Source organism: Anser brachyrhynchus (assembly GCF_964034855.1).
Source record: "Anser brachyrhynchus genome assembly, chromosome: 5".
Taxonomy (NCBI): domain Eukaryota; kingdom Metazoa; phylum Chordata; class Aves; order Anseriformes; family Anatidae; genus Anser; species Anser brachyrhynchus.
This window is the reverse complement of record NC_137699.1, coordinates 53,783,394-53,808,557: the sequence shown is the minus strand read 5'-3', so window position 1 is coordinate 53,808,557 and position 25,164 is coordinate 53,783,394. Positions and strand designations below refer to the sequence as shown.

The window sequence follows — 25,164 nt, the reverse complement described above, 5'->3', positions numbered from 1 at the left end:
GTTTGAGGCCTAGATGAAATTATTTCGGAGATCACTCCTTAACACAGATGCAATATAACTAGGGACAATGCAAGTTTCAGTTCCCAGTTAGTCTTCAGATGAAGATTAAACATAAGTAACTTCATTGCAAATGCATGTTCAAGGATAAAATGTGATACCATCAAGGAATCTCTTTACTTTGCAACTCAATAAAATTGGTACCACTTCATGACACAGGAAAGTAGAGCTCTGTGCAAGACTAACATCCCATATACCATTAAAAAAAAAGTCAATTAGATCTAGACTGAACTGATTTTATTTCCTTCCAAAGAGGATAGACACTAATTTAACTGAATACAGAATTTAACTTAACTGTAACTATACAAATTTCAGTATATTGTTCTGTTCAATAACTGCTTATAAATAACACTGCCAAATTTCTAGGGCATACCTTAAAATTAAATAACCCATCTTTCTTTCTACTCCTAATAACCTTAGATTGGAGCTGCAATGTTCAAATTAACTTAGACACAGCTGTCAATTCTCTTGCTTTTCCATGTAGTTTTATATTATCCACATTTTCCACCCCCCCCACTACCACCAAACCAGGACTCAAAAGTACATTTCACTGTATTGGCCAAGGAAAGTTTGAAGAACCTCTTAAGAACAGAATTCAGAAAAAGATTAACAACAGTTTTTACTGTAAAATATTCACCACTTCCCTCTAAAAAATAACTTATGCATTTTTGTGCATATTCTTATGTTTATTAGTCTGTCACATTTTACTGTAGCATCTGCAAATTTCTTATTTGAACACTTAACAAACGAGTAGTACCCACTTTTAGTTAGACCATCCAAAAATCCATCAAGTTCTTTGAGAACTATGAGTTCCTGTTTTGAAATAAAAGGTGTCCAAGGATGTTCCAAGAACTTTCATTATTATATTCAGTTAGCCAAAAAAAAAAAAAGACAATTTTCTTTTTTCTGGTATGACCAAACCCTACTGGTTCCCCTACTTCCTATTGCTGTTGCATTTAAACCTCCAGGATTCCTTACCTTTACTAAGCAAAGGTGCCCATCTAGCTATTCACTGTATTGTTTCACCTGCTTACTGTCCAGGCAAACTGAAATCTCCTCACTTCACTGCCAAGTCTCCAAATCCATTGTTCCAGTTAATGGAAGTCTATGTCACTTGAAAACAGCATTATATTCATCAGCTCTGTTTAGGCATACCACCTGATGTGGTATTATGTGATTTCATCACAAATCACTATAATTAAATGCAAAGTAAAGGAAACTTGAGTTTATTTAGCTTCCAGTTTCTGGGAGGTCAAGAGGAACTAGGATTGCTCTGGACAACAAAAGAAAATAGACTGTGCTTACAGATCATTTTCTGCCATATTCTTTCTTTAGGACCACTGTTTTATTGTTGCCCTTTCTATTACATGGGATGTACATATTATCAGGTGTTAATAAAAGGTCAGTGCCTGTACAATACATTCTACAACTGAGCACCACTTTCCGTAACTGAACAGGCAAAGAAATTACACTGAACATCAGCATCTGGCAGTATTTCTCCAAAAAAAGTGACTAAAATGGGTTTAAATTGATTAACACTATTAAATCACATCTAATATTTGATACTACATGATTTCATTACAGCTATACGATACAATTATACAAAATGTGTTAACATCAAAGAATACAACCAAAATTAAGATAGCAAACAAAACCTATATAACTTTTTTCTTTACAGGAAAATACTTTTGAAGTATGCATGTAACTGCCCATTCTTTTAAAGAAAATCTACCGCAAGCAAGTTATCAACCTCCAGGAAAATCACACATAGCATTACTACGCATATCCCCAAAAAGTGTACAATATGCACACTTGGAAAATACAAAATTAAAAAAATTGTAAGCAACAGGTGAGCTTCATATTTATAAGAATGTGAAAAGAAGTCCAATTTTAGCACTGTTGTATAAAGAATTGTCTCTTTTGACGCAAGTTCGTGAACTGACCCCTCCGGTCAGGGTCACTTTACAAAACACCGTGTTCTTGAAACGGCATTACAGAGCAAGGTAGAGCATCTTAGCAATGTCACCTTAAAGTTTTTCTGTTTGTTTTTTGCTTTTTATTTACTACTTATCAAAACATGTCCTTTAGGTTTGTAGGGTTCTTTTTTTAAAATTCTTTCCTAGAAACAATATACAAAGGGGAGGCGTATTTATTTCCAATTCATATTTCCTGTAAGATGCTTGAGTTCAACAACTTTTCCTCCAACTTTCACTGGTTGTTTTTGGCCTTAGCATGTGTTAAGATGTGAGATTTCAGGTTAGTTGATTGCGCAAACTTCTTATTGCAGCCATCGAATGGGCAAACATAGGGCCTGTCGCCAGTATGAATTCGCACATGTGTGCGTAAATTGAAGTCCAGTGAAAAACGCTTTCCACATCCTTCAAACGTACACTGTTGAAAGGAAAAGACACATTCTATTAGCTAATAAAAGTACCACCCATTTCAATTGCAGATTTGAACAATATTCTACACTGCAGAAGCACGAAGCCAGGTGCTGAAGATTATTAGAAGTACAGCTGTGGGCATTACTTTTAAATTGCATTTAAACAATACTTCAGGTTGTTTTACCACAGTAGTATAGCAGATTTAAAAGAGGAAAATAAATTCTAGCTTGCAAGCAACTGCTTTCACAAAAACAAAATAACAAAAACCACCGCTCCCTGCACCTGAAACAGTACTTTGCTATGCTGTACTAGTAAACAGAAACTGTCCCACATCAGATTTCTCCCTTTCAGTAATAATTTGTAAAGATTTGCTCATTTTACTAGCTTTACTTCCAAGATGGGCTCAGAATACAAAGAGCAGCACGTCAGCAAATACTAATCAGGAAACACAAAGCAGCTCAAGCATACGCAGCTAACTGAATGCCTAAGAACTGCAATTTCTGAAATAATTTGGTTTTCAAAAAAAATCTGCAAGAAAGTACGTGAGTATCGATGAACACAGTATGCTCAAAGCTATGAATACATGTGAAGAATATTTATGTGAACAAGAAATATCACATGAAGTAGGCTGGAGACCTCTGGTGGCAGAAGCTCATGTGACTTGATATGAATGGAAAGAGATTCAGTAACTACCATCATTTTCCTCAAAACTGATTAATACCCACTACTGAAAATTAGTATCATGGGTCAAACGCGCAAACAGCCCTGAGGGTCAGTTGTCTGAATGTGGTAAGGAGAAGAAAGACTTTTTCTTCTTTCAGGAGTAACTTCAAGCTTCATTTTTCAAGTGAGTAACTTTATGTTTTAGAAGGTATCTCTCACATACAATTTGCTTATTTCTATTCAAAGCCCACAGAATTAGGTAAATGACAGCCTAATTAACTTAAGGTGACTTCCAGCTTTAAAGATGATCATTCAGTGCTTCATCTGATTTTAAAAAATAAAAAGAATATCCCCGAAGAGATGCAGAAGCGAGGTTATATAGCCTACACAAATTCTAACAAATAAATTGTGGTTTGCAAGTTAACAATACCTGAAAGGGTTTCTCTCCAGTATGAACTAGTTGATGTCGCTTTAGTTTCGAGCTCTCCACAAAGGCCTTGCCGCATTCTGCACATACGTGTACTCGAGGGCCATGAGTGTGCAGATGCTTCCTCATGGCAGAGTTGTCCCTGAACATCTTTGTGCAGCCCTTAAAGAACAATGAAACTCAATTAGTAGATAAGCTAGTTCTGTTAAGTTTTATCTGCTACAGTACAAGCGTTTAAAATGCTTTCATATCCTGAATACTTTCTGAAAAGTTGGCCCTGAAAAGCAGACCCCTTACATTTATTTCAAAATAAACGAATAAAAGTAATACCATGAAAACTAACAGTGTGAAAAGCTGAGTAAAACAAAATAAAACCCCTCTTTTCTCTTAGTATTACAAACCACGTGCAGTCAAATGAATAATAGGACAGTCTCATGGAGAAGATGCAGCTCTGCTAGAAGCAAGTGAATTCGCCAACAAAAGCACTTTCAGAAAGAAAACGACTGAATGATAGTTCATAGCTGCTTATGGTATAATCTTCAATAGGCTACACTCTGAGTACTACAGTACTCCAATCTGATAGATTATACGCTGTGGTACATTAGAGCATCCTCTAGCACCAATTTGTATCTGCCCTGCTCTATCTTCCAACATTCCATCCTTTTCCTTCTCTGTCCTTCTCATTCCCGAGAGGAAATGGAGTACGAGGGCTTCCAGAACATTATCGCTTACAGGAACTACCCAGCCCACACTTGCAGCAGCAGACTGATCACTACCCACCTTGGCACAGAAAGAGACAACCACCAATTCTAGTTTAAACCCACAAAGTGATGCTGGGCAACTGAATAAGGCAGATGGATCTCTGAGTTACTGCCAGCTCAACCTAGTCATACTCACTTGAACTCAGGTACAGTGTCAGAGGTCTTAATCTGTGGTATGCACTGCATCGACACAGGACTACTTTTGATTCCAGGGTAAATTTAAGTCAGCAGCAACTTGTGGCTCTCTTCATTCAATATTTCTATGCCTTTCTTCACCTCTTAGCAGTGACCAATAGACATCTATCTTAGGTTTTAAAAATGTACTTCTCACAGCACACAATTCCTCATGAAATCCTATTAACATTTGTAAATTCTATTTGTACTCCAAGTGATGCTGTTTAAGCTTACCTAAAACTTAGTCTAACAACATTTCAGGGTTAGGAGGCATGAAGTTCAATAACAGAACCTAAAGAACAAACAACTGCTAATATTCAATTCTACAGGCTTCCTTTTTGGAAGTTATTTCTTCAAAACTAATATTCACATTTCAACATGCCTTATTTCTTAAAAGGGAAAACTAACACTTCCAAGGAGTTCTCTCTTCAGGTACTAGAATTTCTTTGACTAATTTAAGAAATGCTGCACCAAAATAAACACACCATGGACTTGTGTGCATTTATTTCCAAGTCCCTGCTTGCCTCTGAGAGGAACAGTTATATCTTCTGCAATATTTTCCTTTCTTAAACTGAAGTCATAAATACACGTAGCCCAGAAACATTAGAAAGGACAGAAGATGGAAGAATTGTGGGTTTTTTTTTTCCTGTTTAAATGAAGTTGAGGCTATGAAAAAATACATCAAAAACAAAGGCAGCACTCTTCAGCACTGTAAAGAATAAGTGTTCTTGTATCACCACACACTATACTACAGTAAAAACATGATTATGTAGAATGTGAATTGGAAATCAATATAAGCACGAAGAGGAATCCATTAAGTGAGAATATCTTATGCTACCGCTTTCAGAAAGAAGCCTTTTATCCATGCTCTCCAATAGGCACTATTAGCTATCTGCCCTCACTACTTGCTTATGCTCACACCATCTAGACCAGAAGTCAGCAAGGTAGTATTTGTCTTTTTTCATTACAAATTAAGTTGGCTAACAGAAGATCTACAGAAGCTGGGTAATGCATTAAAGCTAGATGCTACCAATTTAAGTGACTGGCAACATTTATTCAAGACAGTGGCTTCCCCACTACCAGTAGATGAGAATCATATCTCCAAGATGTCCCTCTCTCTTTCAAAATGATGCACCCGCCAGCTCTGTGGAATGCAATTCGAAGTCTTCCAATAATGCTAAGTTTGGCATCTGCTCCATAGATTGCTGATTCCTGATCTAGACTCCCAAATCTGTCATAGCTTCCAAGAAGACAATATATAGATCTTAGGAACGTACTTTGAACAGCTTTCAGAACATTCTTTCAAGTATGTATTCTTGGGTGGCAGGAAATCACAACAGTAAAACCAGCATGTTAGGGACTGTGCATCATGGTTACCAGAAGATTAGGGATGCACTAACCTTAAGACAAGGAATGGGAATAATATTCAGTGAAAGGTTTTCATGGAAGCCTCTAAAGAGCGATAACTTAAATACAGTTAATCAAGCATAATCTATTTACAGCAAGACATTTTGCTTATTCTCAAGAGAACATCAGTACAGAATTCTGACCTACAAATCGCTATCACGTCAGAAGCTGAGCACTTCACTTACTTTGTGAGGACAAGCTATCGTTCGTGGAGCATCATCTTCTTTAATTTTTCTTGGTTTCATTCTTAAAAAGAAGAAAGAAAAACATTAGTAGAAAAACATGGGTAGACAGCTCTTCTCCCTCAACTGCCTACGTAATACACATATTTATTCAATAGTATTATGTGCATCAGTAATATTCTTTTTAATACTTTTAGAACTCTTGAAATAATAGTAACAGCATTTTTTGGTATTTGGAAAGTCCAACTTTTCTAGAAGGACCTCAAAAACACTGAATAAGACGTTTAATGCTACATTCCTAGTTCTCTGAGTATTTGGAAATAAGTTTTTTCCTGACTTACACTAAGCATAATTAGGATTTGTTTGAAAATAATGTTTTTTTTTTGTGCCTGTAGCCAAGTGGCCTATTTTTCTACACTTCTCTGTTCTTGAACCCAGACATGAAGGACAGAGGAGCATCAATCATTCTTTAGTAGTTTCAACACACAAAACTTCAGAACAAAACTCTACAGAAGCAGAGAAGGCAGGCAAGTTGTAGAATCTACACTGACAACGCAGACATCTGTTATAATCACAGAAATTGTAATTACTCTTACTTCAAGCTATTGTACACATGGATTCCACTCTTGGCAACTGACAAGCAATCATCTACTTAATTTTAGCCACTAACAGAGATATCCACTAACCTATCTGTGCCATTAACCTCCACTGATAGAGCCTAGCAAGTTAATGCTTGCATAGAAATTAGGTGTTTCAAGTAGTCATAAGACTCCCTGTGGACAACAACATTACAACAGTCTTGCTCTAACAGCAATCTGTCTGAATGTCCAAAAAGAGATAAATGTGTAGGCAGTAACCTGGGAAATTGTACACTGCCCCTTTACCTGTCTTTGTATCCCAAACCTGTAGTGCAAGGTCCTCAAAAAATTGAAAAGAAATGGCATGACTAGCGTAGCAGATTCCAATATAAGCAGGTAAGTGTAAATAAGTCATAAATGCACCTCACACAGCTGGAGATTCACTTAGATAAGGTATGAGATTTTAACCCATTCCAAAACCCTGCCATAGAAGGGGAGCTACACCATTTAGTCAAGTTCCTCAACTCCTTGTCCTGGTAACACAGTACAAGATAGCTCTGTACAACAGATATGGCATGTAGCTACCTCAAGTTATACAGAAGGTTTTCTGGTGTTTTTGTTAGTTAAATTCAAGGCACTCATCTCTGTTTAACAAAAGAATCGCAATGAGCAGAATTGCTACTCTGAACATTAAGCAGCAGAGGAATCTGTTGCTATCCCAGAGTGTTTTAATCCCCATTAGGACAGTCCCTGAAAACAGACAGGGAAGAATGGGGTTTAGGGTTTCCAAGTAGCAAGTACATGTATTTTTTACATGCATTTTTAACACTTGATCTGGCTAAAATGCAACTTCTAAACGTTCAAAACAATCCCTAAGAGCTGTAGGGAAAATAAGCTAGAAATTCTCCATTTTGACCATTTGTTTCTTTGCAGGTAGGCTCCAGGATTCTTTGATGCTGTCATATTCCTGTAAGTAGGACTGGAATCTGCAGATTCACTTGCCTCATTCATGTGGACAGATGAGAGGGGACAGGAAAGGAAGGCCTTCTGAGGCTGAATTAAGGCCAGAGCAGTGAAAAACCTCCTTGAGAATTCCTGAAGACTGGATCCAGGAAAATCTCCTTAGAATCGCCAACAGAGACATAAGTACATGATGGAGAAGCCTCCTATGGCTCTGTGGGCTATCACTTATCCTTCAGAAACAATCCAACTCCTCTCCGTGTTGCAGACATAGCACAGTTCAAGTGATCATGTATGGGCTAAAGAACTCGACAGTTAGCCACTTCACGGAGACAACGTAAAAACTAGGGATTGAGTGGCTGCATTTATTCCTTTCTCTGAGTGGACTTTCAACAATCTCCTGCTTGCCTAGCATCTCCAGGCTACACTGAATATGTACAGTGCTTACTGAAGAACACTGCAGCCTCCTGCAAGGGTTATTAATATATACATGACAAAAATATGGGAACTGGAGAGTATCATATCTAACAACCCCTTAAAAACAGGCGTGTGGTATTTCTGTTGACAAAGCTCCTCTCACACCATCACCAACAGCACGCCTAAGAATCTCAATCTTGGACACAAACTATTTTTGTTTGTGCAGTCCACTTTTATTACCTTAACTTTCCTGATTCTGAGACTATAGGGCAAAACACAGGCTTTTTTTTTTTTTTACAGTAGCTCCACAGAACACAACTACCCTTTGCATAGGATTCTCCTTATTGCATCTCCATATTTTTTACAGAAAGAGAAAGCATAGAAATGTGTGTCTGTAATGCCAACGTGGACAAAAGAACAGTGCTTTGATAATACATGACATGAGAGAACACAGTGCCGTGTTTTAATGCCATTAGAGACACCCTTAGCAGACAAATCCGGTTCCATGAATCCCTGCCTCGCTTCTAATGCTATCAACTTGGTAAACGCTGACTCATTTCCCTGACCCTAAAACAAAATGCCCCTAAGCCCAAAATCAACGTCCACGATATCATCAGAATCAGTAAAAACACCACTGTTCTGAGGTCATAACTGACCATTTGTAGAAGTAGAGACTAGATAAAAATGGAATCAGTAATAAGAGATGCTAACAGCTTTAGTAGGCAGGGTTTGGCACAAGATAGCACTGATCACCGAGTTAAATCCTATTCCTAATTCTTATATCTTGCCTCTGGTATTGAATCCAACTTCGAGCAAGAAATGCTACAACAGCGTCATACACAGCAGACTGTTGAAGTATAATGAGAGGGAAAATACCCTAGCCTGTGTGGTCAGGAAGCTTCTAGACTGGTATAGTCAAGAAGCCTGAGGAACAAATGTCAGTTGAACTGGATGGTCAGACTGGCTTCACCATACACCTTACATTTTTCAGCTTACTGTCTGAACAGGCACTTAACATTGTAAGCATCCATTCTGGAACAAGCTGACTTTCTAATTGTCAAGTTCTGTTTCTTTTCTGAAGTAAGGAGAGTCAGCCTAGTAGCACACTCGACTACATAAACATTTAGTCCCTATTGACTACAAAATGACACCAAAATTCTGCCAATAAAGGGATACAATTTAAACCATTTTTCTCCTGGAAACATGGGAAGTGGGCAACTTAAGCCTAAAACTGGGAACAATATTGTGTATATCACAGAGTTGCACGGGCAGCCAAGCTATTCAAAAATCAGCAGCACACATATCAAGAGTAAGAGGCAAACACTGCCCAGGCTGCATCTCAGTGCACAGGCAACAAGAAGCTGCTGGGCCCTTTGTACACCTGAATCAAAGGCACGAGCGCATGTACACCACAAGCACAGCTACAGCAGGTCATTTTCTGTCCAAGGTGTCATACTGCTCACAAAGCAGTGGCATCCACGTGGACAATCACTCAAAGAAGAATGTAAAGACTTAAAAGTTCAAATGTATTAAAGAAAGATTTTGGTTTTACTTTAAAATTAGCTTTCTGCAAAAGGAGACCAGACTAGAACCTGGGCTGCTGATCTTAATTACGCTGTTGCAGATAGCACTTGCTGGTGGGTTAGACATTTGGCTCCCACCCAGCAGAACACCCCTACCAGCTCAGTCCAAGTTTTCTTAGCCTGAAACACTGACCAAAACCAGAACTCTAGCAGATACAACCATTTAAAGTGACTATGTACGCACACAGTAATATCTGGGTGGAAATTCCAAAACAGCTGCCTTTGCAGAAAGCCCATTTCCATGGGCAATTCCAGAATTGCCATTTCTGCAGCAAGCTTCTCTGGGCCACCTCTAGCAAGCTTCTCTGGGCCACCTCTAGCAGTAACTGCAGGCCAGTGAGAAAAACTGAAGTGTAACCTTTTGGACCCAGGACAGTGCAGTTAAAGGCTAAGCCTGTTAACTTGTATTTAAAGCACCACATTGCTGGACTGAAATCACAGGTATTAACCATTCCTCAAAACAAAGTTACTTTCTAATATTGCAGTGACAGTTACAGATACTTCTCTCCTTTCACCTGCCCTGCTGACCTGCAGGAGCTGTGCCTTCACAGATTTGAGCCCCCACACCAAAGCTCTGTCAATCTCCACAAACAATTGTGTTGGAGATGGATCCAGTTTTTAACAAGTTAGCCACAGAAGCAGTACTAAAGCATAAGTCAAAAACAACTAACAGTAGATTTCTGCCCCCTGTTCCAGTATCTCCTTTTTTTCTCTGTTAAACCTGTGTTGTCACATCATTTCTTCTCACTCTCTATAAAGCCTAAACAGTATTATTCTCTCTCAGGCAACTTCTTTTGCACTTCCTGGAGGTCTCTGATGATCAGCAGTGATAATTCACCTCTACAGATGACCGCATCCCTACGAATGGTTAGAAAAGGAGGAAGTTATTCTCTACGAGTGGTGTCAGTACCACTTCTGGTCTGTTCCCTCACTCCGTCACACCCCTGTACTGCCCTACTGAGGCAGAAGTAACACAAGTGGTCCGTTTGTGCTAAAGAGCTTCTGAAACTGGCTAGACTGGCTTTTGGATAAATAGACACAAAGGGAGTGCCACAAGGTGTCCTAGGAATCTACCTACAACCAAAGAGCCCACAGTTAGCCTCCAAGTAAGTTTCAGACACAGCTAGGCCCAGAACTGTTGTAAAATTAAACCGTTCCCTTTCATTCCAAGGTTCCAGCAAAAATAGTTACTGGTTTTGTTCTAGTTTGCAGAACATCATGTATGTAAACACAGAGAGTGACCTTAGCAGTGTGTGACAGAGAAAGAGATTTCCCTTCCCCCAGAGTGACACCTGGGGTAAAGCAATTATCAGTTTACTGCCCTTTAAGTTTCTCTGGAACAAGAACAAGAGCAGTACAAAAGCATATACCTTATAAAGAGGCCTAAACCATAAAGCTAGGTGACCAGCATGCTTTGTCATGTTTAAGAAGGGTGTCCGGTTTCAAACTCTAATGCAGCTTCCTCTTCTTTGCTTTCTATCCATTTTGGAAAGCGGTCTTAACAGGAGGGGCACTTCTTCCAATGGCTCTCTTCCAGGAAAGGTACCAAGAGGAGCAGAAGATAAAGCCACAGAGAGGATAGTTTTTACCTCTAGGACCCATTACTGTGCCAATCTCCCAGCTTCCCCTTTTATTTCTTTGTAGTCTACTCATATTTGTACCCTGCTGTCTCTAGCCAGTTCAGTCATATATCAAGAGAGTAGACAGGAGTTTTCAGGGGGATTTGTTTGGGGGAATTTTAAAGACGTTTACCATATGCACCAACTGGAAACACATCTGCTACTTCTCCAAGCTTTTAGTACCAAGCAGTCATGACTGCTTCACATCTAACTACAGAGTAACCTGTAATCAGTTTAGACTTGGATGAAACATTTTATTTCACCTTAATGGACTTCCAATACCTTTTGACTGGGACACAGAAAGAATAATGAGGTAATTTTTGAGGTTTTACTTCTTTCTTTGCAGATCATTGACAACTAATGTTTTACATTCTGATCTGACTGCCTTAGAGAAATACACAAATCCATTTTTTACTTTTTTATTGCATTTGAAAGTGTACTAGAGAAAATGCATGAGTCTTACAATAGAATGCAATAACTTGTAAAAGGAAGTTGCCCAACAGCTATTAATTTATAATCATTCATCTGTGAATTACTAAACAGATCTTAATGTTCTGACGCAGCTTGTTTATTTGCAACGTTTTCAATAGTTTCAGAATGTAGACAAACCTTTCCAGGAATCACTACAGAGGTTCCAGTTAAAGGGCCCAGATTCCTGCTACGTGACTCAATGACAAATGCACCAAAAAGGCAGCAAAATCCAACGGTATTCCGATGACATAAGCACTCGTTCCACTGGTGCCACCTAGCTGCTGAGCAGCAGTGGTGCCCATTTCATGTGCTGAGTTTCTGCAGCTTCTAAAATGCTTTTTGTAAGGCTGCAACACTACAGAAGACTTCAAGCATCATCGAGACCACCCCACTTTACCCCTCAATGAACAGACTCAGCACTCCAGACCCCTGCCTGAAATCGGTTACTACTAAAATTAAATTCCAACATAAACGTGCATTTTAATTAGGAGGCCACAAAGCTCTTATGTTACCCAAGTTAAATTACCCAAGCTTTGCCCATTTAAAGTTAACCTCAGAACTCTGTTCCCATAAATTAATGCAACTGTCTCAGTAAATTTACCCTCAATCAATATAAGCTGCATGGGTATGAAGAGTGAATCTAGCCTGGTTTTGAGTAGCTGATTTACAAATGTATAGCACGTTTCTTCCAACTAATTTAATGAAAATGGGAAAGCATCCCAAAATAGCTTGTTTTCAACTGCACAAAATTAACTTAGTATTAAATTTTCCTAGCCTGTTTATGCTTCCTTATATGTGGACTATGCACAGACTTTTTCCCCATAAACAAAATAAAAGGCAATACTACTGAGAGCACATGAAACTTTGGAATTTGAAACTCAGTAACTCTTAAAACTTAACATGCTGGTCAAAGCTTTCAGAATACAGCTGAGAATTTCAGAAGTCTGAATCTTGTAATCCTTCAAGCAACGCTTGGAACTTTCAGGGAACTTAACACTAAATAACATATCATTTTAGAAATACAAATACAACCCTATTCCTAAACCCTATACCTCCAAACCCAATTCTCGTGCAAGTAAACCAATTTTTTTCTTTCAGCTTGCCATGCAAGAATGCTTCCAGTGATATACAATATGTAGATCAACAAGACAACTGAGCAATACAAGAAGAGATCTGAGGATATCAGAGCCTGAAATCACCTTATTAGCTAAAAGAAGTCCCTTCAACATGTTTCTTTCTCTGCAAGAGGATAAAGACCATAGCAAGCAGTATTCTGATACACCCACATGCACCAGTCTCAGCTATACGCAATCATTTCAGATCTAACATACAACTAACGCTGTTTTCTTTTTCAATGTTCTTTCTTAAGGCAAGAGTAAAGGTTTGACAATCATTGATTCTGACCAAGAAATCAAAAAAGCTTTCCTAAAACAGAAGATGCCTAAGGTTTTCGTACACCTGCGGTTAAGCTATCAGAACAATTTTTGTAGGCTTCGGGCAACCTGGGTATATTGCTGAAGGTGACACGTGCCCAGTATCAATGTTTGTTCACCTTATGCCTAAAGCAGATCAAATTTTATCTGCTATAGAGAGATATATTAACAGAAAAATGAGACAATACACATAAAACTCAATCTTTCCATCATCCACTACAAGTTCTACCTCTGTAACTTCCTAGAACATTCCGCCCTGGACAAGAAAGTTGCAGTTTTACATTACTGCCAGGTGCTACTATTCTCTCAACAGAAAACTAACTAAAACCTAAAGATGCAATACTTTTTACAATATTAAGAAGCATGCAGAAATATCTCACAGAAGCAGCCTGGTAAATTCAAGAAGTCCAAATCCTGGCAACCTTTTCAAGTACGCAAACTGATCTGGAGAATAACATTCAGTATGTGCATGAAGGAAACCCTGTAAGAAACTAGTTCAACTTCATAACAGAAGATGATAAAAGATAGGTATTTAGTACCTCAGTGCTTACCAGAACAAAAGGTTTCAGAATATTTTAAATAACTGAAAGAACCATTCTAGGCACATGATTAGCAGAAACGTTTAAGTAACATTTTAGAATTCGAACACTATGTACATTCGGAATATCACTTAAACATTTGCTTTCACAGAAAATTGTGTATTAGCCTTTCAGCAATTCTCAGAGGAAAACACATTCATTTTGATCATTTTACTAGTAAACAACAGTATCAATAGGTAAACCACCCACCACTTCAGGAAATCCCTTTTTCAGTTGTTCATGACTTTTTTTTAAATACATTTCCAGATCAGATAGTTTTACAGTGCTTGCTCCCTGCCTCTTTCTTGAAGCTTTCAATATTCAGCTTAATGGCTTTACTGCAAACAACAGCGGGAAGAGCCTGTACCAGCAGTCCTCTGGTAGAATCACAGCAAAGACTAATAGAAGCAGCTTCTAAAAAGCAGCAAGATCAAAGAGGTGAGACAAGTGCAGACACAGCTCACTGGGCACCAAGATCTACCCAACCAAGAAGCCAGATCAGAACTTGGGTCAATAGTCCTTGCCACCTAGCAAGTAATTGGGGAAAAAAAAAAAAAAAAAAAGATATTTCCACCATATTTCTCCCTGCTGTAGCGGCCCCAGAAGGCAAGAGCAACAACATCTGAACATCCACCCGCTCTAAGTGACAAAATTTTGCACTAGCACTCTGCAGAACACCCAGCTGGTACCAACATGAAAATAAGCATAGCTTCATACATACTCTTTGCTTTCAGCACTGGAAAAAATGATTACAGCAGCTTCAGAAAGCAAACCATTGAGCTTAAATTTTTGGGGACACCAGCATTACCGTTGCCCATGCACTGAGTGAAGCAGTAAGCCTTCTGTAATTGCAAGTGCACTGCACAAATGTCACAGCTGTCAAGTGCCAAACTGGACTTTTCTCTCGTGACCTCAAGGTTGCCCTCTGGTGGCCACAGCCTGCCCCGAGCACTCGGTACCACACCCAGCAGCTCAACAGGGCTTTTGTGTTTAAGACCGAGAGCTTAAGAAGTGAGAAGCAAGTGAAAAACAGAAGTGGCTTTACCAACTATATTAGTCTAGCTTTCTTGTACTGAACGATCTGAATGCAAGACTTCATTTATTTGATCCTTTGTTACCAGAGACACTGAAAGATGCACTCTCTCACATCAAAGATGCAGAATATCAATGTCTTTAGGCCCCACCTTACCTAATGAGAACTGAAGATCAGAAGTCACCTGCTGAATACAGGACCCAATTATTTTAATACATTATTCACTACTCCATTCAGAATTACGTTCCTTGTTTTAGAAGATGATTAAAAGGAACAACAAGCCATATTACATTTACCACTTATTTTGCCCAACAGTTTCTTAATTAAACCAGTGGAAAGAAAGCCTTTTTAGTTTGAAGAGCCTTTCTTCCTACTTACCTAGCAAATTCAGCCAGCTGTTTGGGGTCTGAGAGGTCAATGCCGGGTATTCCACCAGGAGGAAGTTTCTTTCCTGTCATGTACTCTGAGTAATCTGGAGGAGAATTCTCTCCAATGATCTGCTCTTCCACCACCGTTTCATGGTCAATATCTTTCTTATCATCTGAAATACACAAAATACCGAATTCAGTATATACTAAGGATCAAAACAGAATGCAAATTATCAGGCTCATCTCAATGTAAGTTCACTACTGCTGTACACTTAAAAACAAAATGCATTCCCAGATTTCTACACTTACTGTTAAAAACAAAAAGACATCCGTACAGTTACAGCATGAACAACACAGAAAGAACACAGTAGGTGGGAATAAAAGCCTAAGTTGCATATCTACTTAAACACAGACAAGTAAGGAAATAAGTAGAACCATCCTACGAGAATGACGGCTGCATTTTAAAGATAACACACTTTTCCTGAAACAATGCATAAACATTTAATTGCTTTAACCTCTTTAACATTAACCTCCACTATAGCCACTTTGGATCTCAACGGCAGTCAGTAACCAAATAAACCTATCTGAGAAGTGACAGATACTTACCTTAAGAAATTATGACTACTGGTCTTTAGCTTCGGAGTCTTCAGAGTCCCTTGACCCTCAACAGAAATGTCACAGAGGGACAAGAAACTTTAAAAATAACTGCTAATGGGCTTCAGCACCTGCCCATAAAATTGAAGTTTTTCAACACTTGCCCACAGATCTGAAAGAAAGCAAAAAGCTAAACAGCGTGTCTCCCTCCCCAGGGGGGCTTCCTCTTCTGTGGCACCGGGCAGCCTAAGCGATTTCCCACTCCACTGTGTAAACAGCAGATAGGGATCGCTCAGACCTTTGATCTGCAAGCCGGTTAGAGACTGCTACTTCAGCTGCTCTACAGCTCCTCCTGTGGATCTCTGCTTAAGGACGGCCGGGAAATGAGGTTGAAGACCTGCTGTTACTGTCAACTCGCATTCCGGCACAGAACGCATCACAATGTTTTTTCTCTCTCCTTTTGCTATTTTAGAACAGAAACCAGAGAGATGCAGAGAGGAGAGAATGGCAACACCCACCACCTAGTTCCTCACTGCCCAACTCACACCAGCTGAGGGAAAGAGAGAGCACCAATCCTGTTTTCCACCCTCACCTGATAAACCATCTTCCCAAAATACACCTAGAACAGCAGATGTATATACAGCTCTAACTCTTAACTGCTAATAAACTTGTCACTGCGCTATTTCTCCTACCTTGTGTATGGGAAGATCCTGCAAATCACTCTATACAAAAAGACTTGCAAAGTCCAAGTATTTGTAAAATAGCTTTTTTTGATAAAATAATAGTTTTTTGATAAAATAACAGGACAAAACAGGACAAAAACAGTATTTCCCCATTTTGAAAATATATATCTATAGGAAAACAGGGCAAAGAAAAAAATGAGGCAGTACATCTCTTTTCATTTTTCCCCCCCCTAAACACAAAAACTGGTAACAATATTCGTTATCCAGTAGCTCAGGTTAGGGAAGAGAAGACAAGACATAAGCAAATAAAAGAAATATACTAAGGACAAATTTCTATTCAATTTGTAATGCCTGCTTTTACTCTTTGCCACTGAGCTATTTCTAGAAATGTTACTGCTAGTTTGGGTTTAATCTGATCTACCAGATCAAATGGCAGTTCGTGTATACATTCCATGGCCAAAGAGGAAAACAGACTTCAACACTGCAAAGGCAGCAGTGTTAATAAGCTAATAATAATATCTGCAGTATTAAACTGTAACATGGACGATTTGGACACTTTCCTTCACTTTAATCTAGCTTTCCATTCATTGCATTACTTTTCAGTCTTTATCAATGCTTCACAGAAAGCAACTGAATTTACCTTAAGCAAGTACTACAGGGTACATTTTATTGCACCTGCAGGAGTTACAAAGTCAATTCAATAAACCTCTAATTCAGCAACACTTTGTTCTTCCAAACTGTCAGAAGGTTGAGAAGAGGTATTTCATAATGCCCACACAGGCAGAAAAGGCACCACGAAGCTCAGAAGAACAGAACACCGGAAAGCTAAACGCAAAGCCTCCTCCGTGCTGCAGACCAGAATGAGATCAGCTGCCTTCAATTTGGCCATTTCAGCAGCTCCCCAGAAGTTCCCAGAGCTTCCAGTTTGACTGTCTGATGACATGTATAACAGAAATGAGTTTTCATTTCCTGCCTCAGCTCGGATGCATGAGTCAACTGGGAAGTTTTGTATGCATTCCTTAAGATTTTCTGTCCTTCCCTAGCGTGAAGGCCCACAACTCAACTATGCCTTCTTGATATTTTGAGAGTCAGACTGAAAGTCAGCCAGCCTTCAGTGCCCTTCCTTCCCAAAAGCCCACCAACAGAAATCAATTCCACAGCAGTGTTTTAGCTAGGCTGTTGGAGTAAAACATGAAAAATCAGATCTTATTACCTCGATAAAGCAGAAAATTAGCAAGAGTATCACTTAACACATTCTTGACAGTTATGTGAAAATAAAAAGCACTCCAGTCTTCCCATACAAAAAACAACACCTAACATGCATCTCTAGAGCAGCACGTACCTGCAGTTTTAAAAACTTTAAAAAAAAACAGCCTAAAACAACAGCGTACAAAACATTTACCTCAGGCTAAGGGCCTTCAAGATAACTTAGGGTATGAACCAGATCTAACTCAGTTATGGAAAGCAGCAGCAGACTTGAGCAGCTCCTTAGCATCACAACACCTTAGTTACAGGCCATCCTACGATACCATCAGCGCATTGGAATAAACAAACAAACCCACGTGCTGGAAGATCTTTACCAACGTCTTCTAGGCAGAACCTTATCGCAGGTTTAAACCTGCGATGCCCTACCAACCCGGACTAGGCAGCTCAAGGTTTAGAGGTTAAAGTCCAAGCAAACTTTCACTCGTGCCGACAAATTAACCATCACTCTCATTGCAAACAGGTCACGTTGTCTGCTTGATGCCTTCTGCCTTCAAGCAAGTTCTGGTGCAAGCTACATCCAAATTACTTCTCCCTTTTCCTCTCAAAAAGCATCAGAAATTCATACATACTGCATCCAAAGCAAAGCAAAACGCACCTACACAGCCCTCAAGTCCTAGTGACACCTCTGGACAAGTGCAGTCCAAAGGCGGCACAGGGCAAGCTAAATACTGACAGAGCCATTGAGCCAGTCAGCAAAACCAAAATTAACTATATGCTATCTGACCTGCTTTGTTTCACCCCTTAAAACCAATTTAGAGTGGTTTTAAGCATTCTGCTTAAGCGTATTTAGCCTTGTTCCTATAGATCCGTTGCAGCTTTCCGTAAGGAACTTGGAACATTTCAGTCCCACCTTCTGAAATACTCTGCACAACCGAAGGTATGTCAATTAGTTAACTACTTGATCTTTGATTTCTGTAAAAATGTGCAATATCAGTCACTCTAATAGCTACATCCAACATTCACACATCTTTTAAGATTATAAAATATTGGTTTCTTATAGATATAACAGATATTCTCCACACCCAACATCTTCCTATGCCCAGCTACAGAAGACAAGACACCCTGAACTGGGTTGTTCTATGTATCTGTCTAGGACATACCCAAATAAATCTTCATGTTCGTGTCCTTCCACCTGCATTTCACTCACACCCTATATACAGGCAACACGTATTTTGAACTGGACATTTTTGCATTCAAAGTATATCAAAGGAATATTTTTTATACACAGACCAGTGGAAGTCCAGCATTTTAGCCAGCCAGATCTTGTGACAATCACTTAAAACATACTTGGATTGGTGAAATGACCAGAAGTTTTAAGGTTACCAAGCTCAAATACCAATTCAAGGAAGCCAGTCTACCAGGATAAAACCAGTAACTGTAGATTATGTGCAACAGATCAATGACAAAGCATGGTGGAATCTGTATCCCAACACTTTCATTGACTATCTTCTGCTCTTACCACCAAATTTTCTCCATCTCTTGCACAGAAAATCCATCCACCTCAGAACCTCGTTATTTCATGCATTTCCAGAATAGCAGCTAGCTCCAGATGACAGCTCTCGAACTCCCCAACTCTTTCAACCCAAGAAGTCCTATCAGTATTTTTGCCTCAGTTACTCTGGTTTTAACCTTGGAACTTCATCTCGAGATCCCTAGTTTTCTGAGCTATCCTCCTCCTTCACTATATGGCAGGGAGAACACATTGTTATTCAATCACATTTCCCCTGTGGTACATACAGGGTGCAAATGGGAATTCAGAAGGTACGGTTGCTAGTAAAGCGATGAGACCTAACCCTAGAGCTTTCTCCCCGAGGTACCAAGTTAACAGCCACTCTACTTACTGACTGAAAGGATGAACAACATTTAAGCTCAGATTTTCTTTTCATGATCACACAGTTAAACACATTTGTTTTAGGAACGGCTGAAATGCAATTACACGATAAAGGATGTATTCAGCGACTGCGCAGCACCAAGGCACTGTGGTAACAGCTTGGTTATTGCTACCACATCACAATCTCCTCAGGCAAAATACTTCATTGGTCACGTTTGGAAGCAAAGAACCGTAATTAGCTCATTAAATAATACAGTAATTTAGCAGACGCTTCTGAAAGTTAAATTCCATTTTGCACAGTATGTCATTTCTTAACCGAACTGGCTACTCAGTTACTTTCCCTCTGCAGTGCCTTGCACGCAGATGGAGAACAGGTTCTTCTTTCCCCACGTCACCCATCTCATATTTCACACCGCTGAAGGAGACATGAACTGACAAAAACACTGCATATATCAATAGTCATCATCTGACTGTAACGCTGGTGAGACACTGCGCTGAAGCACTCTGACCTGAATCATCAGCACCTCTCAGGGAAAGGTCTAGCAGTAAGCCAGAAGATCCTCATTTGACAACGGGCTAGGAGGCAGCTTCATCCATACAGTTTAAGTGATGAATCACATTCACGTATTTCACTTTCAAAGCTGAAAAGATGTTTAAAACGGATGCAGGGAAATATCTACGGTATGTATTTGTCCTCTAAGGTTCACTGGCACAACTGTTAGGGCAGACTCAACGCCTATGGATACCAACAGCCTATACTGCTGTCAGTCAGAATCAGAAATGGATTTTTATCTTAACATTTTAAAGGAGCCAGACAAACACTTTCTGCCTCCATTATGATTTTTTTCATATAAGAAGCCCATTACTTATTCATCATTGAAAAGAATTTTGGCTATCCTTGATACAGGCCCAAGACTGAACTAAATGACTCTTCTGTCTTTTATACTACTAAAGATGACTGCTCAGATAGCTGATGATTCTTTTTCTCACCCCAGTAATCTGATAAAGTCAAATGAAAACCCTTCTACTTTAAGAAGTTAAAGGTTTCTTTTTCTCTCTCAAAGAAGTTTTGAAGAACCTTCTAGAAACCCAACATGACATCCCTGCATTTCCAAATATGGGCCCACTGCACAGGCTTTCTGGATCATCATGAACCATTTTCAAACCATACACATATGCATCTTTGTCTTTCCCATCTAGAAACAGGATACTTCAGCAGCTTAAACATCTACGGGCAACGCTGAGGTTGGTTGTGCTACTTCAGCTCTAAAGCTTGCAGACCATCTAGCACAACCTATTTCAGATTCAGAAGCTTGACAACATTATCTAGAAGCAGATGTGGTTTCACTAGTACATTTTTCTCCCCAAATCAACCCCAAGATGTTTAAAATTCCAGCATTTGGCAGAGCCAGTATTTCAGCACCACCTTCCAAATGCAATCTGTGCAATTTCTAACAACCCTTTCCTCCCCCCGTTACTGGGTACTATCATGGAGTCGATGCTTCTGTTTGGTGCCTACTTTCCACACATGAAGACAGACAAATGATTCCATTCTGAAGATCTGGAAAACTAACATGAACTAGAACAAAGCCTTTCTCAAACTAACCACTTTAATTAAAGTAATCATCGGTCACAAGTTTGGTATCACCACAGATACCCAGGTGATAAGAGAAGTTATGGTAAGTCCAAGCCGCTGCCAACAACAGTAGAGCAACTCCAAAGTAACCACGTTAACAAGACCAGGATCAAGCAGTCCACTCTAATCACGTCAGCAGATATTTCATACGCTATTCCTGCACCTTTCAAGAGGTGTTACGAGGTATGTTTAATGCTTACGGACAAAGATTTATGACTGGCTACATTTGGTACAGCTAATGTAGCAGCACTAGAAAACAGTAACGAGTAATTAATCCACATTGTCTTTGCACACTGCAGTGAGCAAAGCGCCCTTGTTCCCAGTTCAAATACCCAAGAACAGCAATATAGGGCTCATTGTTTTATCTTGATGCACGGTCTTGTTTACTGGTCATCTTTCGATAAACTTTTTGTTAAATATTTCAAACAGTCAATTAGATCAGTGTGCAAGCAAGTCTTTAATTAAGTCAAAAAACTGAGGCAAAACAACTGTCTTTGTTCAAAATAAAGTGTGCCTGATTCTGCAGGGAAACTTTAGTACAACTATCCTTTTGCAAGCAGGTAGTTTATTCTGGGATCTTTTTCTTCTATTTCTGCTTCTTTTGGATTTTTTCTGGCATTCATCCCCCCTCCCCCCCAAGTTTCAGAAAACACATAATGAAGAACCAAAAGTTAAGTGACCACAAACCACTCCAGACCACTTTTAAAACATTCAGTAAGCTCTGTAAGAGGTATAAAAGCCTACCCGACAAGCTCAGTAAACTTCACTCTTAACTGAAGAGGTTAAACCAAAGGCTGTTTCAAGCTCAGGGTGGGAGGGTGCACAGTATGGGGGGAGGGGGGCTGATGCACATGCGTGCACGTAAAGAAAGTCAAACTTGAATTTTTTTTTCTTTATATAAGTATTTTGTGATTTTGCTTTTGGGGAGTTTGTGTTTTTTTTTTTGTTTTTTTTTTTTGCCTCTTGAATTCAAGTCAGCATAGGTATTCTGCATCTTTCTGCAGCACGGATATAACTGAACTGAATGTACCAATGCAATTCAATCTCCAGTGCATTACAAGTGGAGATCGTTCTGGCCGAGCTTGCACGGTCATGATCACAAAGAAGAAAACCACGGAAATCAATAGGGCTATCCTGATGTAAAAGTTGTGTAAGCTGGAATAGAATCAAACGCATTGATTATACACAGGCTTCGTTTCAGTCAAGCAATAATCAGCACACAGCTCTACGGAAGCATCCTATCAGGCTCTCTGAATCCGAGTACAAGTGAGGCCCTATATCCTGCCAGCTCACGAGCCATACATTCACTTGCTTTCAGCTACCTTAGGTACTTTCCACAAACCAGAAGACTATATATTTTATTCTCTTTTGTCTTTCTTGGATGGTCAGTTTTAAGAAAACACAGCATGTGAATTTAATTCAGGTCACGTACATTGATACACAGAAGCACATAGAACCAGATTCTACCGAATTGCAGTTCATGAAACTCTTAACTGAGAGTTCTCTGTTCACCCAAAAGCAGGGAACTCTGATCAGGCTCATTAGCTAACCAACTAAGTATATATCAGAGGTGTCACACACTCTGTCAAACTTGTTAAATAATCATCTATATTAAAAGACATAAAAATCAGAATCGCTGTTCTCTGCATCTTTTCAGACAAAAGAATTCAGTCGTTCAATATACTCTTCCTTCAGCACTCCCTTTACTAATAAAACTACTGGTCACTCACAAGCATCACATTGTGCAAACATTTATTTTTTAACTACATCATAAGTTTAACCAGTATGTGATACTCTGTTAGACTCCCTACAAATTGTAAAGCGCACAAAAATTACAATGTGCAGAAACAGAGTACCAACCTATTATTCATACCAATTTAAGTAGTACATGAAGTGATACTATTTGACCGCTTTTCACCCTTATGTAACTTTAGCACAGAACTTTGACTACAGAGCCTTAGCTTCCAGTGACACATTTTTTTTGGAAAAAAAAAAAAACACCCACAATGTACCACTGACAAGACAAAAAAAAAAAAACCTCCTTCCCTTTATATATTTTGAAGCGAAGGGTCAGAAAACCGTGGCAGCTTAAATGGGAAGCGCGTGCCAGGTTTATTCCAAGCCCTGCAGATAATACCGGGCATCTTCACATGACTTCCCTGCCTCGCGGAGACACTCCCACAGAAAGCGACTCGGAAACGCACGCTCTCTCCCCGAAAATACGCACTCTCACCCCGAAAACACACGGTCTCACCCCGCTAGGACCCCCCCCCCGCGCCTGTTTTAAAGCCTCGGCGCCAGCCACGGGAAACCCGAGCGCCGTGCACACCCCGCTGCCCGCCTCCCCCAGCCGTGCCGGGGGGCTCCCGGCTGCCCCCCTCGGAAGGCGCCGAGCACGGGCGCTTCCCCGCCGCCACCCCGCTCCGCCCCGGCCGGCCCAGCTCCCCTCAGCCGGCACCGGGGAGGGCCGCGGGGGCCCGTCCCTCGCCTAACGGTCACGATCGGCACCCGAGCGGAGCGAGAGGAGCGGCGGCCGGGAACGGGAGCCGCGGGGAGGAGGAGGGAAGGGGGAGAAGCGGCGGCGGGGCGGGGACGGGGGGGGTTGAAGCTTGGCGCGGCTGGGCTCGCCCCGCACCGTGCGCCCGCCCGCACACCCCGCCTCCCCCTGCTGCAGAAACTACGCCATTGCGGCCTAGTCCTGGAGCCAGCGGCGCGCTGCCGCCGCCCGCCCTCCTCCTCCCTCCCTCCCTCCCGCACCCCCTCAGCCGCCGCCATCTTGGCGGCCGCCGCCATCTTTCCTTCCCCCCGCCGCGGAGCCGGGCAGGAGCAGCGGCAGCGCAGACCCCGCCATCTTTTCGGGGGAGCCGCCATACTTGCCCTGGCGAGGAACATGGCGGCGCCCATCGCACACATCAAAACATGGCCTCCCTTCAAAACAAAACCGGCCGCGGCGAGCCGGGCGGCCCCCGGCGGGCCTCGGGGCTCGGGGAGGGCGGCGGGCGGCGCGCACTTACCCGAGGCCCACATGGTGACCGAGAACTCCCCCTCCAGGGTCTTGATCTGCACCTGCTTCTGCTCCCATTTCCTGCCGCCGCCGCCCTCGGCCCCGCCGCCGCCTCCCCCGCTCAGGTAACTCTTCTTGCTGCTCTTCTTGCCGCTGCCGCCCTTCTTCACGCGGCCCCCGCCGCCGGCCGACGAGGAGCCGCCGCCGCCGCTCTTGCTGCCGGCGGCGGCCACGGTGACCAGGGTCTGCTCGATGTACTCGTCCTCGCCGGCGGGGGCCGGCACGGGGATGAGGATCTGGTCCTCGAAGCCGTCGTCGGCGCGCAGTCCGTCCGAGTCGTCCCCGCCGACCACCTCCTCGCGGGTCTGCACCAGGATCACCTCCTGGTGGTGGTGGTGGAGGTGCAGCTGGCCCCCGCCGCCGCCCGCCGCGCCGCCGCCCGCCCCGCTCGGGTCGCCGTCGGAGACGAGCGGCTGCAGGGCGATCATGGGCTGGTGGTGGTGGTAGTGGTGCGGCGGGTGGTGCGGGCCGCAGTCCTCGCAGCACTCGTCCTCCTCCTCCTCCTCCTCGTCCTCCTCGCCGCCCACCACGGTGGTCTCGATGGTCTCCACCGGGATGGTCTCCACCTCGATCTCGTGCAGCTCCACGATCTCGGCCGGCATCTCCGAGCCGTCCGTGGCGATGTACAGGGTGTCTCCCGAGGCCATGGTGGGGGGGGACGGCAAAGGGAAAGGGGGGGAGGGGGGGGGAAACAGCGCTCGCTCGGCGGCCGCCGAGGGGGGCTCGGCTCCGCTGCCCTCAGCCGCCGGCGGGGCTCGGGCGCCTCCCGCCTGCCTTCCTTCTCCTCCTCCTCCCCCTTCCACACAAACACCAGCTCCTCGCAGCCAGCGAGAGGAGGGAGGGAGCAGGGAGGAGGGAGGGAGGCAGCCAGCCGCCAAATCCCGGCTACGCTCCCTCGCGAGACTTCCGCTGCTGCCGCCGAGACGGACCCCAGCCCCCGGGAGGCCGCTGCTGCCGCCGGGAACCGCCCCCCGCGGCCAATCGCGCCGCCCGGC

General features: G+C 41.9%; 1 protein-coding gene across 1 annotated transcript; it reads right to left on the bottom strand.

Annotated features, from left to right (window-relative positions):
- Positions 1 to 279: 279 nt before the first annotated feature.
- On the bottom strand, positions 280 to 25,138 carry YY1 (YY1 transcription factor). Its single transcript, XM_080593904.1, has 5 exons — positions 24,120 to 25,138; positions 15,106 to 15,268; positions 6,059 to 6,119; positions 3,535 to 3,693; positions 280 to 2,448 (listed from the first exon to the last, which is right to left on the bottom strand). Exons 1-5 carry the CDS (start codon positions 24,814 to 24,816, stop codon positions 2,266 to 2,268), a joined length of 1,263 nt encoding a protein of 420 aa, XP_080450030.1. The 5' UTR covers positions 24,817 to 25,138; the 3' UTR covers positions 280 to 2,265.
- Between the last annotated feature and the right edge of the window lie 26 nt (positions 25,139 to 25,164).